The sequence below is a fragment of the Emydura macquarii genome, unplaced genomic scaffold (genome assembly GCF_026122565.2).
Source record: "Emydura macquarii macquarii isolate MOO-44397 ecotype Brisbane River unplaced genomic scaffold, CSIRO-AGI_Emac_v2 contig_2768, whole genome shotgun sequence".
Lineage (NCBI taxonomy): Eukaryota > Metazoa > Chordata > Testudines > Chelidae > Emydura > Emydura macquarii.
Window position 1 is genome coordinate 38,943,960 of NW_027132905.1, and position 17,646 is coordinate 38,961,605.

General features: G+C 49.2%; 1 protein-coding gene across 1 annotated transcript in view; it reads right to left on the reverse strand.

Moving 5' to 3' along the window:
* The window catches only part of ARHGEF16 (Rho guanine nucleotide exchange factor 16), a 30,403-nt gene extending 13,793 nt beyond the window's left edge, over positions 1-16,610 (reverse strand). Inside the window, exons 1-8 of the mRNA XM_067567114.1 lie at positions 16,044-16,610; positions 13,004-13,055; positions 11,524-11,696; positions 9,980-10,036; positions 9,203-9,363; positions 4,686-4,838; positions 3,744-3,873; positions 2,741-2,815 (exon numbers count right to left, since the gene is read on the reverse strand). Coding sequence (XP_067423215.1) covers positions 2,741-2,815; positions 3,744-3,873; positions 4,686-4,838; positions 9,203-9,363; positions 9,980-10,036; positions 11,524-11,696; positions 13,004-13,055; positions 16,044-16,604 — 1,362 coding nt within the window. The 5' untranslated portion in view covers positions 16,605-16,610. The remainder of the gene's footprint in view (positions 1-2,740; positions 2,816-3,743; positions 3,874-4,685; positions 4,839-9,202; positions 9,364-9,979; positions 10,037-11,523; positions 11,697-13,003; positions 13,056-16,043) is intronic.
* Between the last annotated feature and the right edge of the window lie 1,036 nt (positions 16,611-17,646).

Consider the following 17,646-nt stretch of genomic DNA (forward strand, 5'->3'; position numbering starts at 1 on the left):
ATGGCAAAGGGACATAAAAGGCAGCTGCTCCATCCATTCCATGTTGCCTTCAGTCTTTCATTCCTGCTCCCTACCTCTGGATCAACTCATCTGCAACTGAAGCTGTGAAACAAAGAACTGAGACCCATCCAGGTACTGGATCTCCACCAGAGGGACTTTACAAGCCAGCAAACTCCACAATGCTAATGGAAACCTGATATATATGGACTTTCAAATCATTTGTTCATATCTGATTGCTTTAATCATATAACACCTCTCATCTTGTTTGTTTCTTTCCTTTTATAATAAACCTTTTGTTTTAGTTACTAAAGGATTGGCTGGCAGCATGGTATTTTGGGTAAGATCCAGACTCATATTGATCTGGTACTGTGGCTGACCCTTCGGGGCCAGGAGAACTTTTTGGTAAAGAGTATAGAGTTATAACAACTTCTCTCTTTACTGGACCTAGTGGCTGATTGGGAGCCAGAGACTGAAATGCAGTAGAGGGGGCTGTGTATTTTTTGTTTTAGCTTCTTGATAACTAGCATGGGGAATCAGAAGCACGGTTTGTGGCTGGCTGGGGAGTCTAACTTCAGTGTTCCCCAACAGTGCTGGGAGAATCTGCTCTCCTTTTGCAGCTTGCCCTGACCTTGGCATCTTCATGTGGTCTACCCTAGACACAGAAGGGTCACAACATGCAATAGAGATTAAAACAAAGTTTGGAAGTGGAATTGGTTTGCTACTTTAAGGCACTTCTTTTCCACCAGAGCCGTGATAGGCTTGCTATGCTGGGCCATTTTCGCTTGCTCTCGCCAACACTTTCCAGCCTTTTCTTCTTCTCTGGCTGGAAAGCAAAGTAAATGCAGTTCCCTCTCTCTGCCCTCACTCCTCAGCTCCTGGCAATTCTGCTCTAGGACTCAACTGATTTAAGGGTGACAATGAGCAGAGGCCACCCTTTCTGCTCCCCCTTCACTACCCAAACAAGCCTGATCAACAGGGATCCTAGAAATCTGTTTACCATGGAAAAATTTGGAATTTCCTTTTTTGTACAGAAAATCTTTCGTGTTCACATTTTGTGAAAAAATAGAAACATATGAACTATTACCTAAATTTTACTGAAAGTACCAGTCTCACTTATTCAAGGCGTGCAGTCTCCCCCTCTTGTGGTTGATTTTTGAATGCGCTTTAAATTTACATAGCTAAACAATAAACTGTTTCCAGCATATAGAGGTTACTCAACGGTGTGCAGGGGCTTGTGTTTTAATGCATCTCAAATTTCAGTTCAGCATCCAGATGGTAATAATTAAAGTTATGAAAAGATGCTGAAAACTTTAAAAATCAGCTGTAATGCCCACGTCACTGAGTTTGGCAAGGACAAATTTCACTTTGATGGTAATGTGCCGTTCTGTATTGTATGCAGCAAAGCTGTAGATTACAGTTGAAGGCATACAATTGTAGAACATTTGGAAAGCGCTAAACAAACTGAATGAAAAACAAAATCAAGAGGCTGAAGCAGGGCCATCGACAACAGTAAAGAAACAATGCACTGGGACTGGATCCTTCTATTCATTTTATTTTATTATAATGATTGATGGCACTGGTCGGCTTCCAACTTGCTTAAAAACTGTAAATATATCAATAAAATGTTGTGTTCAACTGATACCCATATATTGTGGTTAAGGGAACTAAAGTTCAGTGCTTCATTTTAACCAGGGAAAAACACCGATTTTTGGTTTTTACTGGAGAATTTTGGTTTCATCATGGAAAACTAGGCTCCCTGCTGATCAGCTGGCATTTCCTCTGTCCTGGACAGCTAGCAGCTACGTATGTTTGACTGACCACTCATTTTCTCCCAAGCCTAGAGCCCGATGATTCATCCATGGTTTCAGGGGAGTCAAACTCGCCACTTCCTGCGCTTTCCCTCTCCACTCACCATTCCCTCCTCTCCTTGGCCCAACTGCCATCTGACTTCAGGATATCTTACAGCATTCTTGCAAACCCCTCCACAGCTACAAGATCCTTCTTAATCAGAGACCGTAGGCTGGTCAGGAGCAAGGCAGTCTGTTTTTTCCCCCTTCTCGTCCCAGACACAGCGGTGAAGCTCTCCCTCACCTTCTAAAGCCATCCTGGAAGGCAGCGGGTGGAAGGTCCCATTTTAGTAGCTGTCTGATGGCGACTGCTTTATAGATCACAGGGAACGCAAGATGACTGGTTAACTACCGTGGAGAGCATACCCTCTCTGCAGTACATAACTTCAGACTACAGTGCTAGTAGCATCTCTTCCACTGGAAGGTGCCCTTCAGTTCTTCTAAATCATACACATGTACCATATCCCCCACACCCCACATCGTTGGTTCACCATGGCCAGAGTACAGCATTAACACCTTAGTGGTGAGGAGAGGCTACTTGAATACCAATGCCAGGAATTATCTCAGTTCTAGGATGTAGGGGCGGTGGCTGATTCATTGATTTATAGTGTTGTGATATAGTGATATCAGTGTTGAAGTACTGCCAGAGGTGCCTGAGTGCCCAGTTAGATGCCTCTAGATTTGTAGAATAACAAAAGGATAACAAAGACAACTGTACCTCATGTGGCTGACTTATAAAATCCTAGCAATCCCAAGAATCAGGTATCATATGTATCACGTAAGCTCTGCGGGTCTTCTTGCAGCTATGCAAAGCACCTCTAGTTTACTACTGGACATTATCTGCTTAACACTATATATATTGCTTCTTTCTTTCTTCCAAAGCAGTGCCTCACCTTGCTGATGGCTTTCAGGGCTTGAGTGGCAGCTTCGTAGGCTGTGCTGTACACATTCGTTTTCTGACAAATAGTCTAGAAGTAGAAGAGAACATTACAGGATCCTTCCAAAACAAAAGTCTATTTAAATTGCTTTGCTCTGTTTTCCAGAGGTCCTTGGATGTGGCAAACCTAAGGTCCCCTCCCAGCTGGGAGCTCATATAACCAGCACACGCAAGCGAGGGAGGACAGGACATATGCAGCACTGAGGGAATTATAAACCAAACCGGGAGAAGCAACCATTTTGGAAGCATCTTCTCCATTTGGCCTCTATTGGTGTTTAATGTAGACGCCACACAGTGATCTCTTTGGGCCATAAATAAAACAAGGATATTAACATGTTCTCATCCCTTTGCAGAAACTAGCTGTCTTGAGCAAAGTAAAACTGACTCCTCTGCCCTAGCCATGTTGCTGGTCCGGAGAGTTGCTGGATTCAGGGATTGCACATATGGGATGAATTTTGCAAAGATGGCTCTCTCTGAAGCTTCCTGGTGTACATCACTGCTAGCCCGACCTGGGGAGCGCCAGGCTTTCTCCACTGCCCTGTCTGGATGCCACACCCCCTGTGCTCAGTTTTGCAGACCATCTCCTACCCAAGGCCTTTGCACCATCCTGCCTCGGCATTAGCCCATGAAGAAAGTAATGCAGGAACAAGAACAGAGATATTGGGATAAGAGGCACCAGAAGCCAAACAGGGTCATTCCATAGCAGACTATACATTTAAAGGAAGGAAGGAAGGAATAGGCCAACCAGCATTTTGGGCAGGAGTTCAAGTTCTGGACAAAGGTTAGGTCCGTTTCTGAACTGAGCCTCCCTTGCACAGATATACCGCCAGCCAAAGGCCTATAGGGAGGCAGGTCCCAAGAACTCTGCTGTGCTAGTCTCTGGAGAGGGCAGGCTGGGTTCCCTGCACTCAGTTCCTGTGAAAGCTGCCAGGGAATTCCACTTTCTGGCTCATACTTACGTCCATGAGCAGTGGGAGGCGGGTCACTCTTTGCATGGGGAGGATGAGGAAGGAGCTCATGGGCAGACCACCACACTCTGGCTTCCTCTCGATTTGTTTCAAAGTCTCTTTAAACATAGCATTCATGGTTCTAAAATAGGACACAAGGATCCTCCATTAGGTTCGGGCTTAGACTTTCCAGAACCTTCATGCTCTAGAGAAGCTCACAGCCCAGGCATGATGTGGGCTCTCCAGGGCGTCTAACAGCCGGTTATGTCACCAAGGGAGGCAGTAACAATTGGGGGATATGCTTAGTTCAGAGAATGCCTGGATTAATCCCCTCTGAGCTTAATAAAAGGCACCAGAGACACTCAGTCCTCCCCACAGGCGATGATATCAGTACTGACATCACAACGGACGACATGGCCTTGGCATACGCCGGAGAAAGTATGACCATCTGGAAAACGCAGACAAAAGAGCCTCGCTTCCAGGCTGAGGACAGAGCCACTCCACATCTCCGAGTTTCCAGATCGAGAAACAGAACAGACCTGCCCTGAAAGCACTTCCCCTCAGGATGCCGATAATTTGTGAGTGGCGAGGACATTTGCAGACTCGCTGCCTTCCCTCCTCATTAGGCAACCTCTGCCCACACAAAACAAACCATGCCAAACCATCAGGCTATTGCTAGTTGAAGGTTGGTGTGGAGACACGTTCACTGTCCCCCTATTACAGCATCTTGCCCACATCTAGCAGTGAACCATGAACACCCTGCAGCCCGGTGGGAAAAAGGGCTTCCTTGAGAAAGGAGACATCTGAACTACAGAATTAGCTGTATGCGACTCTTTTGGCAGTTGTGCAAAATCACAGTAAGGCGCTGTGCATAGCTCTGCCAGGGCTCTCTGGGTGATTGGATTGCTAATGGTTAGTTACAACCCCCAAAGCCCGCCTTGCAGCAACACTCACAGCAGCTTCTGGAGCGTCCTTTGCTGGTAGACTTCGTTGGAGCAGTAGATGACGTAAGGGTTGAAGTGGTTCGACACGTGATCCTCCAGGATGTCGCTGATGTCGGGGATCAGGATATTTTCCTGGTGCCGCTTCTCCAAGTCCTCAAAAAAGCTGCCAAGAAAAAATAAGCACACAAGGAGGTTAGCGGGATCACTGTGAGAGGACTAATTGTGTCAGTATACAAGGATCCCTCTTACCGACTTCCCTAGTGCCATTCTTCTGGCTCACCGCTTCTTCGGTCTCTTAGAACTTCTTGTTCTTCCTTGGATTTCTCTCTCTCCTCCCAGGATCAAAGGCTTTCCATTCAGTGGACCGTACTCCCTTATTTAATGCCCTGTGGCCTACCCGTGTTATCGGCTCTTCCACCAGGGCACCTCCTTCCCAAACCTCAGCTCATGAAGAAAAGGCGAGGCTACGGCATGTGGTGCCGAAGCCAAGACTCAATCCTGAGGAAGGGGGTGACTCACAAACAGGTAGCCCATGCGGCTGTTACTGCCTTGAGTGAGGCTGCAGAGATGAACAAGGGCTTGTCTACATCAGTGGTTCTCAACCGGGGGTATGTGTACCCCTGGGGGTATGCAGAGGTCTTCTAGGGGCTACATCAACTCATCTAGATATTTGCCTAGTTTCACAACAGCCAACATGGAAAGTAGTAGCAAAGTCAGTAGAAACTAAAATTTCATACAGTCAGTGACTTGTTTATACTGCTCTATATACTCTACCAGTGTTTCTCAACCCAGGGCTTGCAATTTATTTTATAATTATATGGTAAAAATGAGAAAGTAGGCAATTTTTCAGTAATAGCGTGCTGTGACACTTTTGTATTTTTATGTCTGATTTGTAAGCGAGTGGTTTTCAAGTAAGGTGAAACTCAGGGTACACAAGACAAATCAGTGTCCTGAAAGGGGTACAGCGGTCTGGAATGGTTGAGAACCATCCATCTACATGAAGAAACTGACCAATTAGAATTAGTGAGTTTCCAAAGCAGAGTAACTTTTGGGGAAGATAGTGACTTCTATGCTGGAATAGAGGGTCCACATGGGGAGCTATTCCAGCATAGCTATTCTGGAATCCTATATCCCGTATCGGCTATTCCAGTCAGTTTCCCCACGCAGAGAAGTCCAAATTCTAACAAGCCAGAGGCAAGTCTGTTCCCCCCAACACCTGTTCTCCCACTTGCTGACTAGCAAACTGAGCAACATGCTGCTGTGAGCGTCTCCATGCCCTTAGATTCTCCGCAAGTTGGCAAAGTGCCTTGGGGGCATACGTTTGGATAGCCTAAGCTAAAAACATCTAGAGAGGGCTATGTCTCTTCTCCCATGTTATCAGAGACAACCTGTCCCAGCCAGCCTGCAGCACCATGACTGATTTCCTGATTTACTAGTGTAAAATTGTAAGGCAGATGTGCTACCGTGACGGCCTGAAAGCCCAGCTTAAGGCATGGGAGGAAATCTACTAGGGAACCAAGACTGAATCTTTTAGAAGGGATTTTAAAAATGAAAACCGCCCACTCCCAGCAGAGCTGTTCAAAGCTACCTGCATGTGGCGAGGCCTGCATGTCCGCCTAATTGTAAACCTCCTTTCCATGTTCCAGCCCCAAAGAGGAAGGTTAGCTGCAGTTCCCTGGCGTCAAGCCCACAAAGGCAGCGCCCAGGACAAGCACAGGTCACAGGGGGACGTGCCTGCAATCACAGGAGATTTTATGTGGGCGTAAGGAAACTGCAGAATGCTGGGGGTGGAGCATGCAGCATTCTTCCTTCTCTCCTGCAGAACGATTGTCACTGGAGTCTGACTCTCTCACACACACTTCACCATCTCTGCGGTCGCCTCAACCGCTGCCGGGCACAGAGAGAGGAAGCTTCCCAAAGTGGGAATGCAGAACTTCTTGCCCAGGTGAGAAGGGAAATCACAGAATGTCCCGCAAAGCACAGAGCCAGCTCAGCATAGCCCCCTGGCCTGCCAGGCACTATCGTACATCACAGCCAGGGACAGGTGATAAGAGGAGCTTAAATCTCAACACCTGAAATTCCCTCCCAGGTGTAGTTCATGGTCCTAAAAATCACAAAGGACATTCACTAGACGTACTCAAACAGATAATATAAACAGAGAGAGAGAATCCACAGGAACACGGCACTTACAGTTCCACAGAAAGACAGGCCCTCAGCCCCTGAGTCTGGAACGGAATCTGACATTCCCCCAAGTTCAGACCTGGGGTTTGGTTTCGAGCCTCTAGACGCATCACACACACGTTGCTCCACTCTTAGCAGAAAATGACCCATGACCCCCAACAGTAGCGGAACATCAGTGGGATTCAGTGCCTCGCTAGGGCCATTCTCACTCACAGGGTCACCAGCTTCTGGGCTGACATGTGCCCACTCAGAATGGCGGAGGCCCGGGCAGGTCTCAGTCTAACCTGTTGTGTGTGTGTGCGCATGTGTTAATTCAGATCTCCAGAGATCCAAGAGCTCCATATAATGAGTTCTCACTCTAGGGCTCATAGCAGAGAGGGGAGGCTTTGCAGTAGGTCATAAAAGAAAGAGCCCGAAGCCAAGAGCACCTGGGCCAGGCACCACATTCAAATCAGTCAGCACTGGCCTCAGGGGAGGAGACGGTCGGCAAAAAGCTTCCCTACACACCCACAGGGCTCTTGGAAAAAGGCTAGGTTCAAACTGACAGAATGATGGATTTCCCTCTGCCCTGGGCGACACGGCTCCGAGCGCTACGGTCTGCTCTGAGCTTTGCAAACGCCTAGAGTTGCTGTGCAGCTGGAGGCAGACTCTGAAAGAGAATGAGGGCTCTATTTCCGAGCATTGCAAACTGGGAGCCAGGCAAGATAGTGCAGCAGACCAGACACAAGAAATCCCTCCTGCCCCATATGCACTGAGGGACGGGACCTCCCAGAAAGTGAGGGCTGGGTGGGGGGGCAGGGAGGGAGGCGGGGCACAGATTAGCCCATCCGCCAGCTTGTTAATTATGTTTAGCTTTTATGACTTTGTTTTAACTGGTTATTGCTCAGGAAGCTGAAGTAACCATAATTGTTAATCAAGCCTAGCAATGCTGTTTATGCTACAGGTCTTCTCCCCTCCCAAGTGCCGAGGGAATCAGCCCAATGCCACCTCCAGTCAGCTGAAGGGGACCACAGGCACACAGCGGTTAAGTGACTCACCCAATGTCCCAGAGCACACCAGTGGCAGACCTGGCATTAGAGCTCTGGAGTTCCTGGGTTTCGGTTCTGTGCTCATCCCTGCCCCCCCAGACGCTTCACGTCAGCTGTTGGAGGAGTGTTTTCATTGCTCCTCCCTGCCAAATCCTCCTCCCCGCTCCACCCTCTGCAGGTCACTTCTGGCCCCGTGATCTCACAGAGCACCCATCTGCAAGAGGCTGCAAGTCCAGGGAACGCCCCCACACAAGCTCCCAGGCCTGGTCGTGTTTTTGGCCTGCGCTTTCCTTTGTTCATTTTTCACATAGCCCCAGTTTGCTGACGGCCAGTGTGCTTTAGGTTCAGCACAAGGCCAGAAATCAGAGGCCAAGCCTGCATTGGCGGGGTACAGATGTAGCCGTTTTGCTTTTAGCTGCTTCTTAGCAAGCTGGGGAAGAACAAGCAGTGGCTTGTCAGGAAAGCTCCCAGGCAGCCTCTGCTCTACAGGCAACGTCATGTCTAAACTTGATCAGGGCAGTGCCACAGGATTCACCTGCACCCCCATCAGGGGCTCAGAGAGACAAAGGGAGAAGACACCCTACGTGACACGGCTCTTCTAGGGCACAAGGACGGGCATTTGAAACCAATCAAGATAGCTTAGGGGATTCTAAGGTGGTTCAAGTGCAGCTTTATCAGCAGGACTTTCCAAATGGAGCACGCAAACTTTGCCAGCTAACCCAGCACTGGAAAGCAGCAGCACCAGGAAGCCTTGTGAAGAATCATCCTCAGACTGCCTAATGCTATGGCATGAGCCCTTCGAGGAACGGACTGTGTTCTCTTCCCTGTCTGCACAGAGAACAAGCAACCCCACAGCGCCAGCTCCCACATGTAGCCAGTCCGCTGGGCTCAGCACCGCAGCACAGGGATTTGCCAGAGGTCTCCCGTGGCCAGTGAGTCTCCTCTCTCTCTCGCTCACATGATGCACGAGCTGCTGCCACCAGGAGTCAAGTTCTCAGACTCCCCAGTGCTCTGCTATACAGGAAGCCAGGCTGCAGTACCATTTGGCTCAGCTGTCCTCCATCTGAACAGAGGGCAGCCAGGTCAAGTTTAGGTGGTGTTGTGACCGCACAGCCAGAGCAACACACCAGACCGCTCTAGCAGCAGCTGTACCGATGTAGTACAGGGCCATTGCTTAGACATAGTTGAGCCATGGCAGCGCACCCCTTTACTCCCCACTTATGGAACTTTAGTGACTGCAAAAACCTGACCTTCCCAGCACCCCGATACCTACCCAGTAGTGGTGCCTTTTCCCCATGTGCTCCCCTCCAAGATTTACCTTTTGCTGATGTTGAGGATGTCACTGATATTGGAGAAGAGGTGATGGTGCTCAGTTTGAGTCATTGTCTCCTTCAGCTCTTCGGATTTCATGAAGTGACACACCAGGATACCCAGGCTGTGCATGTAGGAGTATTCAGAGGTGATGATCTCGAAGATTGCCTGCACAAGGGAGCAAAGGGAAAAAAAAAACATACCCATGAAGCCAAACATCTGAGCAGCAATTCTTCCCATAGACAAAGTGAATGAGTGAAGCAGGATGACAGCCTGCTCAGTGCAGCAACTACACGTACGCTGGACTGAAGAGGGATTGCAGTTCATCTCTGCCTTTTTAGAGGATGACCTGACCCCATTCACATCCAGATCACAAGCCCTTTGAGGGCCAGTTCAGTAGCAAAGTTACCATGTCATTAATTCCCTGTAGTCTCTGACACACTTATTAGCCCACTGGTCCTTCTCACCCAACAATCCCAGGACCGAACGGCCAAGGAGCCTAATGTCCCCTCTCACAGCTAGCAGGGCATCCTCATGTACGTCAGCGCGGAGGTACGCAGTTGGGGGTGGCTAGGGCTAGAAAAGCTTACACTGCCTCGGCGTTGTTCCACGGAGAGGCCGGAAGACCTCAGACGCTGACGTTTGAAACATAGCAACCGCCATCTCCAGTATTAGGTGCAGTAATGCACCCACTGGCATTGAGAACGTGCCCGAGACATCTCTCCTAGGACAAGGCTTTCAGCCGCTACTGGGGCCCTCACGTATACGTAACTGCTTCTCTTACCTCTTGCCTTTTGCGTTCCTCGGGGGTTATTTTGTCTAGGATGCCTGCTTCCTGCACCTGAACGACAGAGAAAGATCATGCAGAATGTGAAAGACAGTACTGCTCCCAACATCAAATTCTGAGTCCCACATGCAGCCCGTGAAAGGGATCACAGAGAGCGCCTCATTGCCCAAGGCATCCGGCAGGCACTCTCCCCAGCCTCCTGCATTCTGTGGTCTAGGGATGTAAGAGCCAACACAGCAGGTCAGACACCAAACCAGGCATCCTGCCTCCAGCAGGGGACATATTCTTCCTGACCCTTGCAAATAATCTGATTACACCTGAAGAATGAGGTACTACTCCCACCTTGCAGGGTTTTACTGCAGACTGGAACCTCTTGGTTTGAGAGATTTCCATCTCCTGCAATTAGGTCATCATCTCCACAACATCCTCAAGCAAAGCAAAAACACTAACACAGGTACTAGCAGCTGTCAAGTGTTAAACTTCATCACTGGGTCTTTACAGCCTTGTAGGCAACGACCCTTGGAGGTCATATTCTAGGCTAATAACGAATCTCGATTTTCATAAAGATCTGCACTCTCCTGTAGCAGCCTTTACCATTATTGGGAAGTGTAAGAAGGTGTTTTGTAGAGTTTGTCCCATCAGGAGAAAAAACAAGCAGAAGATTGGCAGGAACATAAAATAAGTTGGTTTTGGGAGCTTTAGGGGATGTACGCACACCTGATTATGATGTATATCTGAAATGACCGCCCAGGAGCCTCGGCTGAAAGCCAATTAGATGCTAATATGGATCTGATCTGTTTTGGCAAGGAAAGAGTTAAAGGGCTTTTTCTTTACCAAACCCTTTGCCCCTCGATCAGCAAGTTTTCTCTGAAGGTTTTATGAACACTAACCTTTCCTCCTGCCAGCCCCACTCCAACACAGCCTCCCCATCCTACAGCTGGGTGGACGACAGCACTCACTCATGGTCCCAGCAAGCCAGCGGCAGCCAGGAAAGCTGATTTTCAGGCTCATCGCTCATGGTGCTAAAACCCCTTTTCATTTGGTTGAGAAAAAGCAGGCATAATCCCTGCAGTCCCAGCGATTTCCTGGCTTAGCAAGCGTTACACAGACTCAAACCCAGCTCTGAGCCAAATTAAAAAAAAAAGTGCTCATAAAACCTCCCCAGCCCCTAGGGAGACTGCACACACGAAGCACCAAAGCTGGCTAAAGCAGAGAAAAGAGTGACCTTCAACCCCAAAACAGCTGCTCCTCCGCAGCAAGCGAACACGCTCCTTGATTACACATTAGTTTGAGCCCACACCATCTACACATCTCCAGGTTAGCAGCCCTTGCCACACTGCCCCAGCCCACCTGCAGCAAGTGCACCCACAGAGGGAGACTGAAAGAGAAGGAAAACCAGAGTCTTACTCCGGAACCCCCTGGTAGTTTGCCTGGAGTTGGTGGGAGCAGCAACAGTGGGCTCTCTCTGGCATGCCGCAGGGCTGGAAAATTCGAGGACAGGACAAAGCAGCAGAGCATGAGGCAGGGCTCCTGCTCCCTACCTCAGGTAGCTGGCTCCAGGTCACCTGGGCAGGGCGATAGCTTTTCACCACGATGGTGGAGTTGAGAACGGGATGCTCATCTGGAATGGATTCGTCCTCGAGCAAGTCATCGTCTGACTCATGGTTGATGGAGTTCAGCCCTCTCTCACGGATCTCCTGATACAGCCGGGGCTCTGGAGAGAAGACATGAGCCAGGAAATTATACGCAGACTCTGAGAAATCGCTCCCCTTCCACCCCTGGCCACGAGGGAAAGGAGGGTAAAGAGCGGGGCCTCCCATGAGGCCCATAGGAACCCCGCATTCGACAACCTCTGGAAGCCCTCAGGAGCAGGCTCTCCTCAGCGGGGGCAGGATCCATGGCAACCCAGGGAGATGGCACGGGGACAAGGGAGAGTGCTGGGGGGTAGGGACAGCACATCAGTGCTGAACGTCACAAGGCTGGGTCGGGGGCAAATTGGGGGCCTCAAGGCACTTAGAGAAAACATACAAGAAGGGGGCGAGTTTTTGCGGAGGAGACATTCACAGGCTCTGCAACTGCCTTGGGCCGGGATGAGGGGAAATCAAGGCAGGGACACACAGACAACTCCTGTTCCCAAGAAACAGGGTCAGGCGCACAAGTAGCATTTGCTCTTAGCAAATATACTAGAGAGGGAGTGTCACTGAGCTAGTTAACTCTTGCATCACCCTCAGCAGGAAGGGCAATGTTGTGGAGTGGGGAAAACCAAGGCAGAGAGGGCAAGTGGTTTGTCCTGGGCCAGAGGCAGGTAATGTCAAGCATGGCAATGAAGCTCAGGAGCACCTGGCTCCATGGTATGTGCACAGAGCATGCCTCTCTCAGAAGAACGCTCAGGACCACTGGACACCAGATGCTTTGATCATGCACAAGCTTATTTCAATCTCAGACTGGATTTTGCATCAAGTAATTCAATTATTTCCAGAGTGCCTAGCGCTTCCCTGAATAAATAAAGGCAGGTTCCTGGCCCAGAAGAACTTACAGTCCAGGACAAGGTCAAAGGCAAGAGCAGAGGAAAGAGAGGAGGCCGACAAGCATGAAGACAGTAGGATGATGCAGGCACATGGTAGGCTGGTGTACACATCTCAGTGGTTACATTCCTCTCCTCCGCCCCAAGTGCTAATGTTCATTGATCTGATAGGATCAGTGCTTGGGTCAATCCTTCCTGCTTCTAACCCAGAAGCAGCAAGCCCCATTTGCCGGATGGACTTGTTTGCATGGCTCCTTCCCACAGGGAATGCTCAGACCAGGACTTTTGCTGTCCACAGATGGTCCTCTCAGGCTGATCCAAAAGGGCATCTTCCCATGGCTGTGCTGGCAGGAGGCACATGGTGGCACCTCTCAGCTGGGAATCACTCGCTAATGCTCCCCAGTGCCCAGCTGTGGGAGCAGCGCCGTCGTGGGAGAGACGGGACACACCAGCAACACAAAGGAGTTTGTGAACGGCAAGAGCAAAAAACAACTCACCATCCTTAAAAGAGCCCCCGTGTCTCTGCATCCGCTTCTTCCCCATTGTTCTCTGCAAGAGCCACAGGAAAGACACAGTCAATATGAGACATGGGTGGACATATTCAAGAGCTGTCAGGATGAGGGTAGACTAAGCAGCCATTGTGGGAGTCTGGGTTTCTATAGGTCAATTGTATAGGTGCTGTACTGACAGCCCTGGGAGTGTAATTTATCCATGGACTAGGCCAAGTGCTTGTGCGACTTCCACCATACACATACTGTTTGCCTGACCTTCCTGCCCCAGCCCTGACCTGAAGGGACCCTCTCCAGGGAGTTCACTCTTCAGACATTCCACAGAAGCTGCCAACACTTGAGTAGATATGACACTAAAGTGTCCAAGAGGGAGTAATCCTGCTCTGACAGGGGATGCGCTAGTTAAACAAACAAGTCGGTTCCATCTCTCACAAGTCAGGTAAGTGCTATTAAGTGGTATCAACTTATGGCCAACAAACGCATGAGAGGCAGTCTGTTACCAGCCTCTGATGGTATACTGACAGAGCAGCTCTTCCCCCCTCCGTCCTCACCTGTGAATGAAAAACTATAAGCATGCAAGAAGAAAATCCTGGTTGGTGTCTGGATGAAAAGCAAGCAAACAGAGTTCTGTAGCAATATCGGCCAGTTAGATCGTGTGTGCAGAGAGGAAGGATTTTTTCTTTAAGTATATATTTTTCTCTTGACAGAATCCTTTAATTACATAAAGTCCCATCAGGTCACAAGTGGACAGCCATAGAGAAGCATCAATTACAAGGATGGTCAATTTTTACTATGTGAACACACCCAGAAGATACCCCAACTTATCTACATCACAGGCTAGAAAGAGAAAGTCTGTTCTGCATCAAATATAAGGGACTCAATTCTCCTCTCACACCAGTCTCCCCTTTGCCAGAGTTCCCCCAGTTCTGATATCTGGAAATTCAAAATAAGCAGGGGCCAGCTTTGGTCTAAGTGATTTGCAAATCAGTGGCAAGGCTGGGATAGAATCCAAATGTTCTCACAAAATCATGTTTTTGGGGTTTTTTTAAAATTTAGTTTCTTTAAAAAAGGAAGTTACCTAACCGGTTAGTTACCCAGTCAATACTATCCTTGACTATCAGGAAAAACATGTAAATTCTATTGGTCTTGCTTGCTGTTTTGTTTGCTTTTAATTAAAAAAAAAAAAAAAACAGGTGAGCGACTCAGTTTTCATCTTACGTTACCTAGTTTTGGGTCAGAACAGCCTAAACGTTATCTCAGTATTTCTTTTAGCCAGACACAGGCCCTTCTTGCCACAGCACGGATACAAATGATACCGGCAGTGAACCAGTGGGAGCGGCTGCTTTTGTTTTGGGGATTACTCCACTCTTCTACAAACACTCGCCCCAGCAGGATGCAAGTTTGAGAACTGATCCTGTAAACACACACATGGTTAACTTGGCTCATGTGGGCAGCTTCTGGGGGACTACTGATTGGCTGAAGGATTGGACTCTGTCTGCACTGTCAACGTGCAACAGGCTCCATCTGCATCTCACTTATGCTTTCAGGGTATATCTATATCATGTGCTGAAATACACTTTTGTGCTTAACCACGGATACTGGACTGTAGAGATATCTAAACTCAGTCCACCCTCTACCAGCTGCTGTTAGTTGCACACTTGTGAAAAGCTCTTCAAGACAAACAGGTCCTCAGCCACAAGCCTTAGATGCAGTTGTGAGTGAACGCAGGGCCCAGGCAGGTCATGAGCTGATGTTAAACAGCTGGATCACATCCTTCCCAGAGGATTAGTTACCACATTGCATCAGCTATACACAGCCTGTTCTTACCCCCTACCGCCTTTCCAGGTGAGTTCAGTTGCTAAAACTTTACCTGAATTGGTCTCCTATCCTCCCCACCCTACCCCCAAACCCCAATTCTGAAATGCACAGCATTTAATCTCAATCAAGTACTTGTAAGGGCCCATGAGCAGTCTGGCTGCTGTGGATAGCCATAGACAGCTCAGAAGACGCTCAGCGTAGCTCAAATATTGGAAACATGCCGGAAGCCTGGAAGTTAGCTTATTTATTGTGCTTTGGCCTCTCAACCCCTCCTGGCCATACACTGGGTTTATGCTGCAGTAATTAATGCCACCTGCAGGGAGCGGAGCTGAAATGTTAAAAAAAGTTGTATCTGCTAATGGGAGAGAGGGGAGAGAACAGAAGAGTTTGGACGTTTGCAAACTTCGCGCGAGTCAAGGGGCTAGAAATCAGACCTGACCCTCTCAGCTGCATGTAAGTATTTTGAAATAATGTGTTGGACTGTAAAAGAGCATGATGTTTGGACACTGAGTTAAGGCAGCAAGAAGGGCCCTGCGGTCCTTCCAGCACACATCTTCATTGTATACAGCTGCTCTTCAAAAACATGTCCAAGTCATCAAACATGCAAGCAGGGTAATCACCAGCAACCTATGCCCATGGAAAGCAGAAGGTCACATGGGCAGAGAGGATGCTTTTTCTCGTATTACACTGGTGACTAACCCCCTGCCATGGGTGCATCAGTGTGGAACGGCAGTGTTTCAAAACTTCAGTTAACTGGTTTCACAACACAACTCCACACACACATTTGGAAACCAGTCATTAGAGGAGCTGATCTGATCAACCAAGAGACACACTGCCCCTGCATGCTGAGTGACCAGAGACACCACACTGCTCAGCTGAATTGTACAGATGAGAACATATCTCTGGTCTGAGCTTTGGCCCCAGGAACACCCAGGCACCTGCCGGTTCAGCTGATGAAGCCTGGCCGGGAGAGGTGCTAGAAGAGGTAGAGTTTATTATCTAGAGTGTAAGCTCCTTCGGGCAGGGAGCATCTTTTTGTTCTGTGTTTGTACAGCACCTAGCACCACAAACTCCTGCTCCATGACTCAGGCCCCTAGGTGCTATGGTAGTACAATTAATAATAATCTTTCATTCAGGTAAGGGCAGATCTGGTATGACCCAGGTGACACTCACGCAGCAGGAGGGACTGGAAGCACACAACGGAGCCTACCTTGGTTCTCCCCGGGCTGCGTGCAGTTTGTGCACTGGCTTCCTCCGATCCGGGCTTTAGGGTGGCGACGCCCTTGGAAGACTCCGGCTCCACGGCATCTCTGAGCCCCTTCATGGCTGCCCGGTATGACATATTCCTCAAGTTGCGCTTGAGCATCCCGCTAGAATCCATTTCGATGTCCAGGTCGTCCAGGGAAATGCTGGGGGCTGACATGCGCTTGGGGTCAAAGCGAGTTGCTTCTTTACTCGGCATGTTCACAGCGAAGCTCTGGTGGCGGGCGGGGGTCTTGGATTTGGTAGACACGGCCAAGCTTTTCGGGATCAGCTGCTGGGTGCCCACCTTGAGAGCGGCGGGACTCTCAGTGCTGAGGATGACGCGGTGGGGCTCGGTGGGGGATGGGGAACGCTGGGCCGAGAATGAGGCATTGCCTTGCGCTGCCATGGAGCTGCGTTTCCCAGAGGGAGAGGTCGCGTTGGCGTCTATCTGCAGCTCTGAATGGAACTTATGCTCCAGGAGAAGGGCCTTGTCGCCCATGGAGCCGTCAGAGTGCCTGTGAGACATGCTGGCGCTGCGGGGAGCTGGGGACCCTGCAGAGAGAGGAGAAAGGGCACAAGGTTTAAGAAGCTCTCCCCTCTCCCAGAAACAGGGGTTAATGAAAGAGACCCAGGACCAACAGACAGGTTCCAGGACTAGTCAGGATTCGGGGTTTTAAATTGTTGTTATTCTTTAAAGAGCCAAACAAAAGACAAAAAGTGGAAGGTGAAAACAGACACAGGCAAGGCAAGCGACTTGACCTGCTGGGTGGCCCTGGGCAATCACAGAGCCAGGAGCAGAACCCCCAGTCTCCCATGCCTACCATGTATGCCTCAGACATCAAGGGAATCCGTCTCAGCTAAGCTAGAGACGTTTAACGAAGGAGGAAAAAAATCTGAGTGAAAGTAACACAGCCTTGCCCAGCACATAGGCAATCAGCTTACCAGGAATAAATGAGTCAAAAATGAACACCGAGAGCTGCCTACATTAGCCAACTGCCATCAGACAGGCCCACTAATTCATCAGAACTGAATTCTGCTAGAAGAAATGGAGCCCTCCTGAAAACAGCCAGCAGACAGCATCATGGGCCCAAGTGAAACCCAGGCTTATGGAGCTGAGGGGCCAGCAGGACTCCCGCAGGTGAGAATGCGAATCCTCAAGATGGACTTGTGAAGTCCCACAGCAGCTCTGGGGAGTCTTTCAAAAACAAAGACCACAAAGGAGCTGTTTGTTCTCCCATCAAAACATGCTTTGTGAAAAAACAGAGACAAAAACCCCAGTCACGCCTGTGCCCACCGCTAAGAAAACAGCTCCATGTTAGATCCCATTCACCACTATCCCCAGTGACCTTCCGAATAAATACAGGCAGTTATTGTCCAGCCGGTTGTTACTCTTCCTGTGTGTTTCCTCTCTAGTCTCCTTAAACATGGAACAGGAGGCAAGTTCCTGTCCCCAGACAGCCCACAGAGATTGGGGACAAATAGGGGCTGAACCACACTGTCCTTTACATGTCTCAGCAGCTCCCTGAGTCCCCCACCCTGTTAATAATGCATCATTCAAAGGAAAGGAA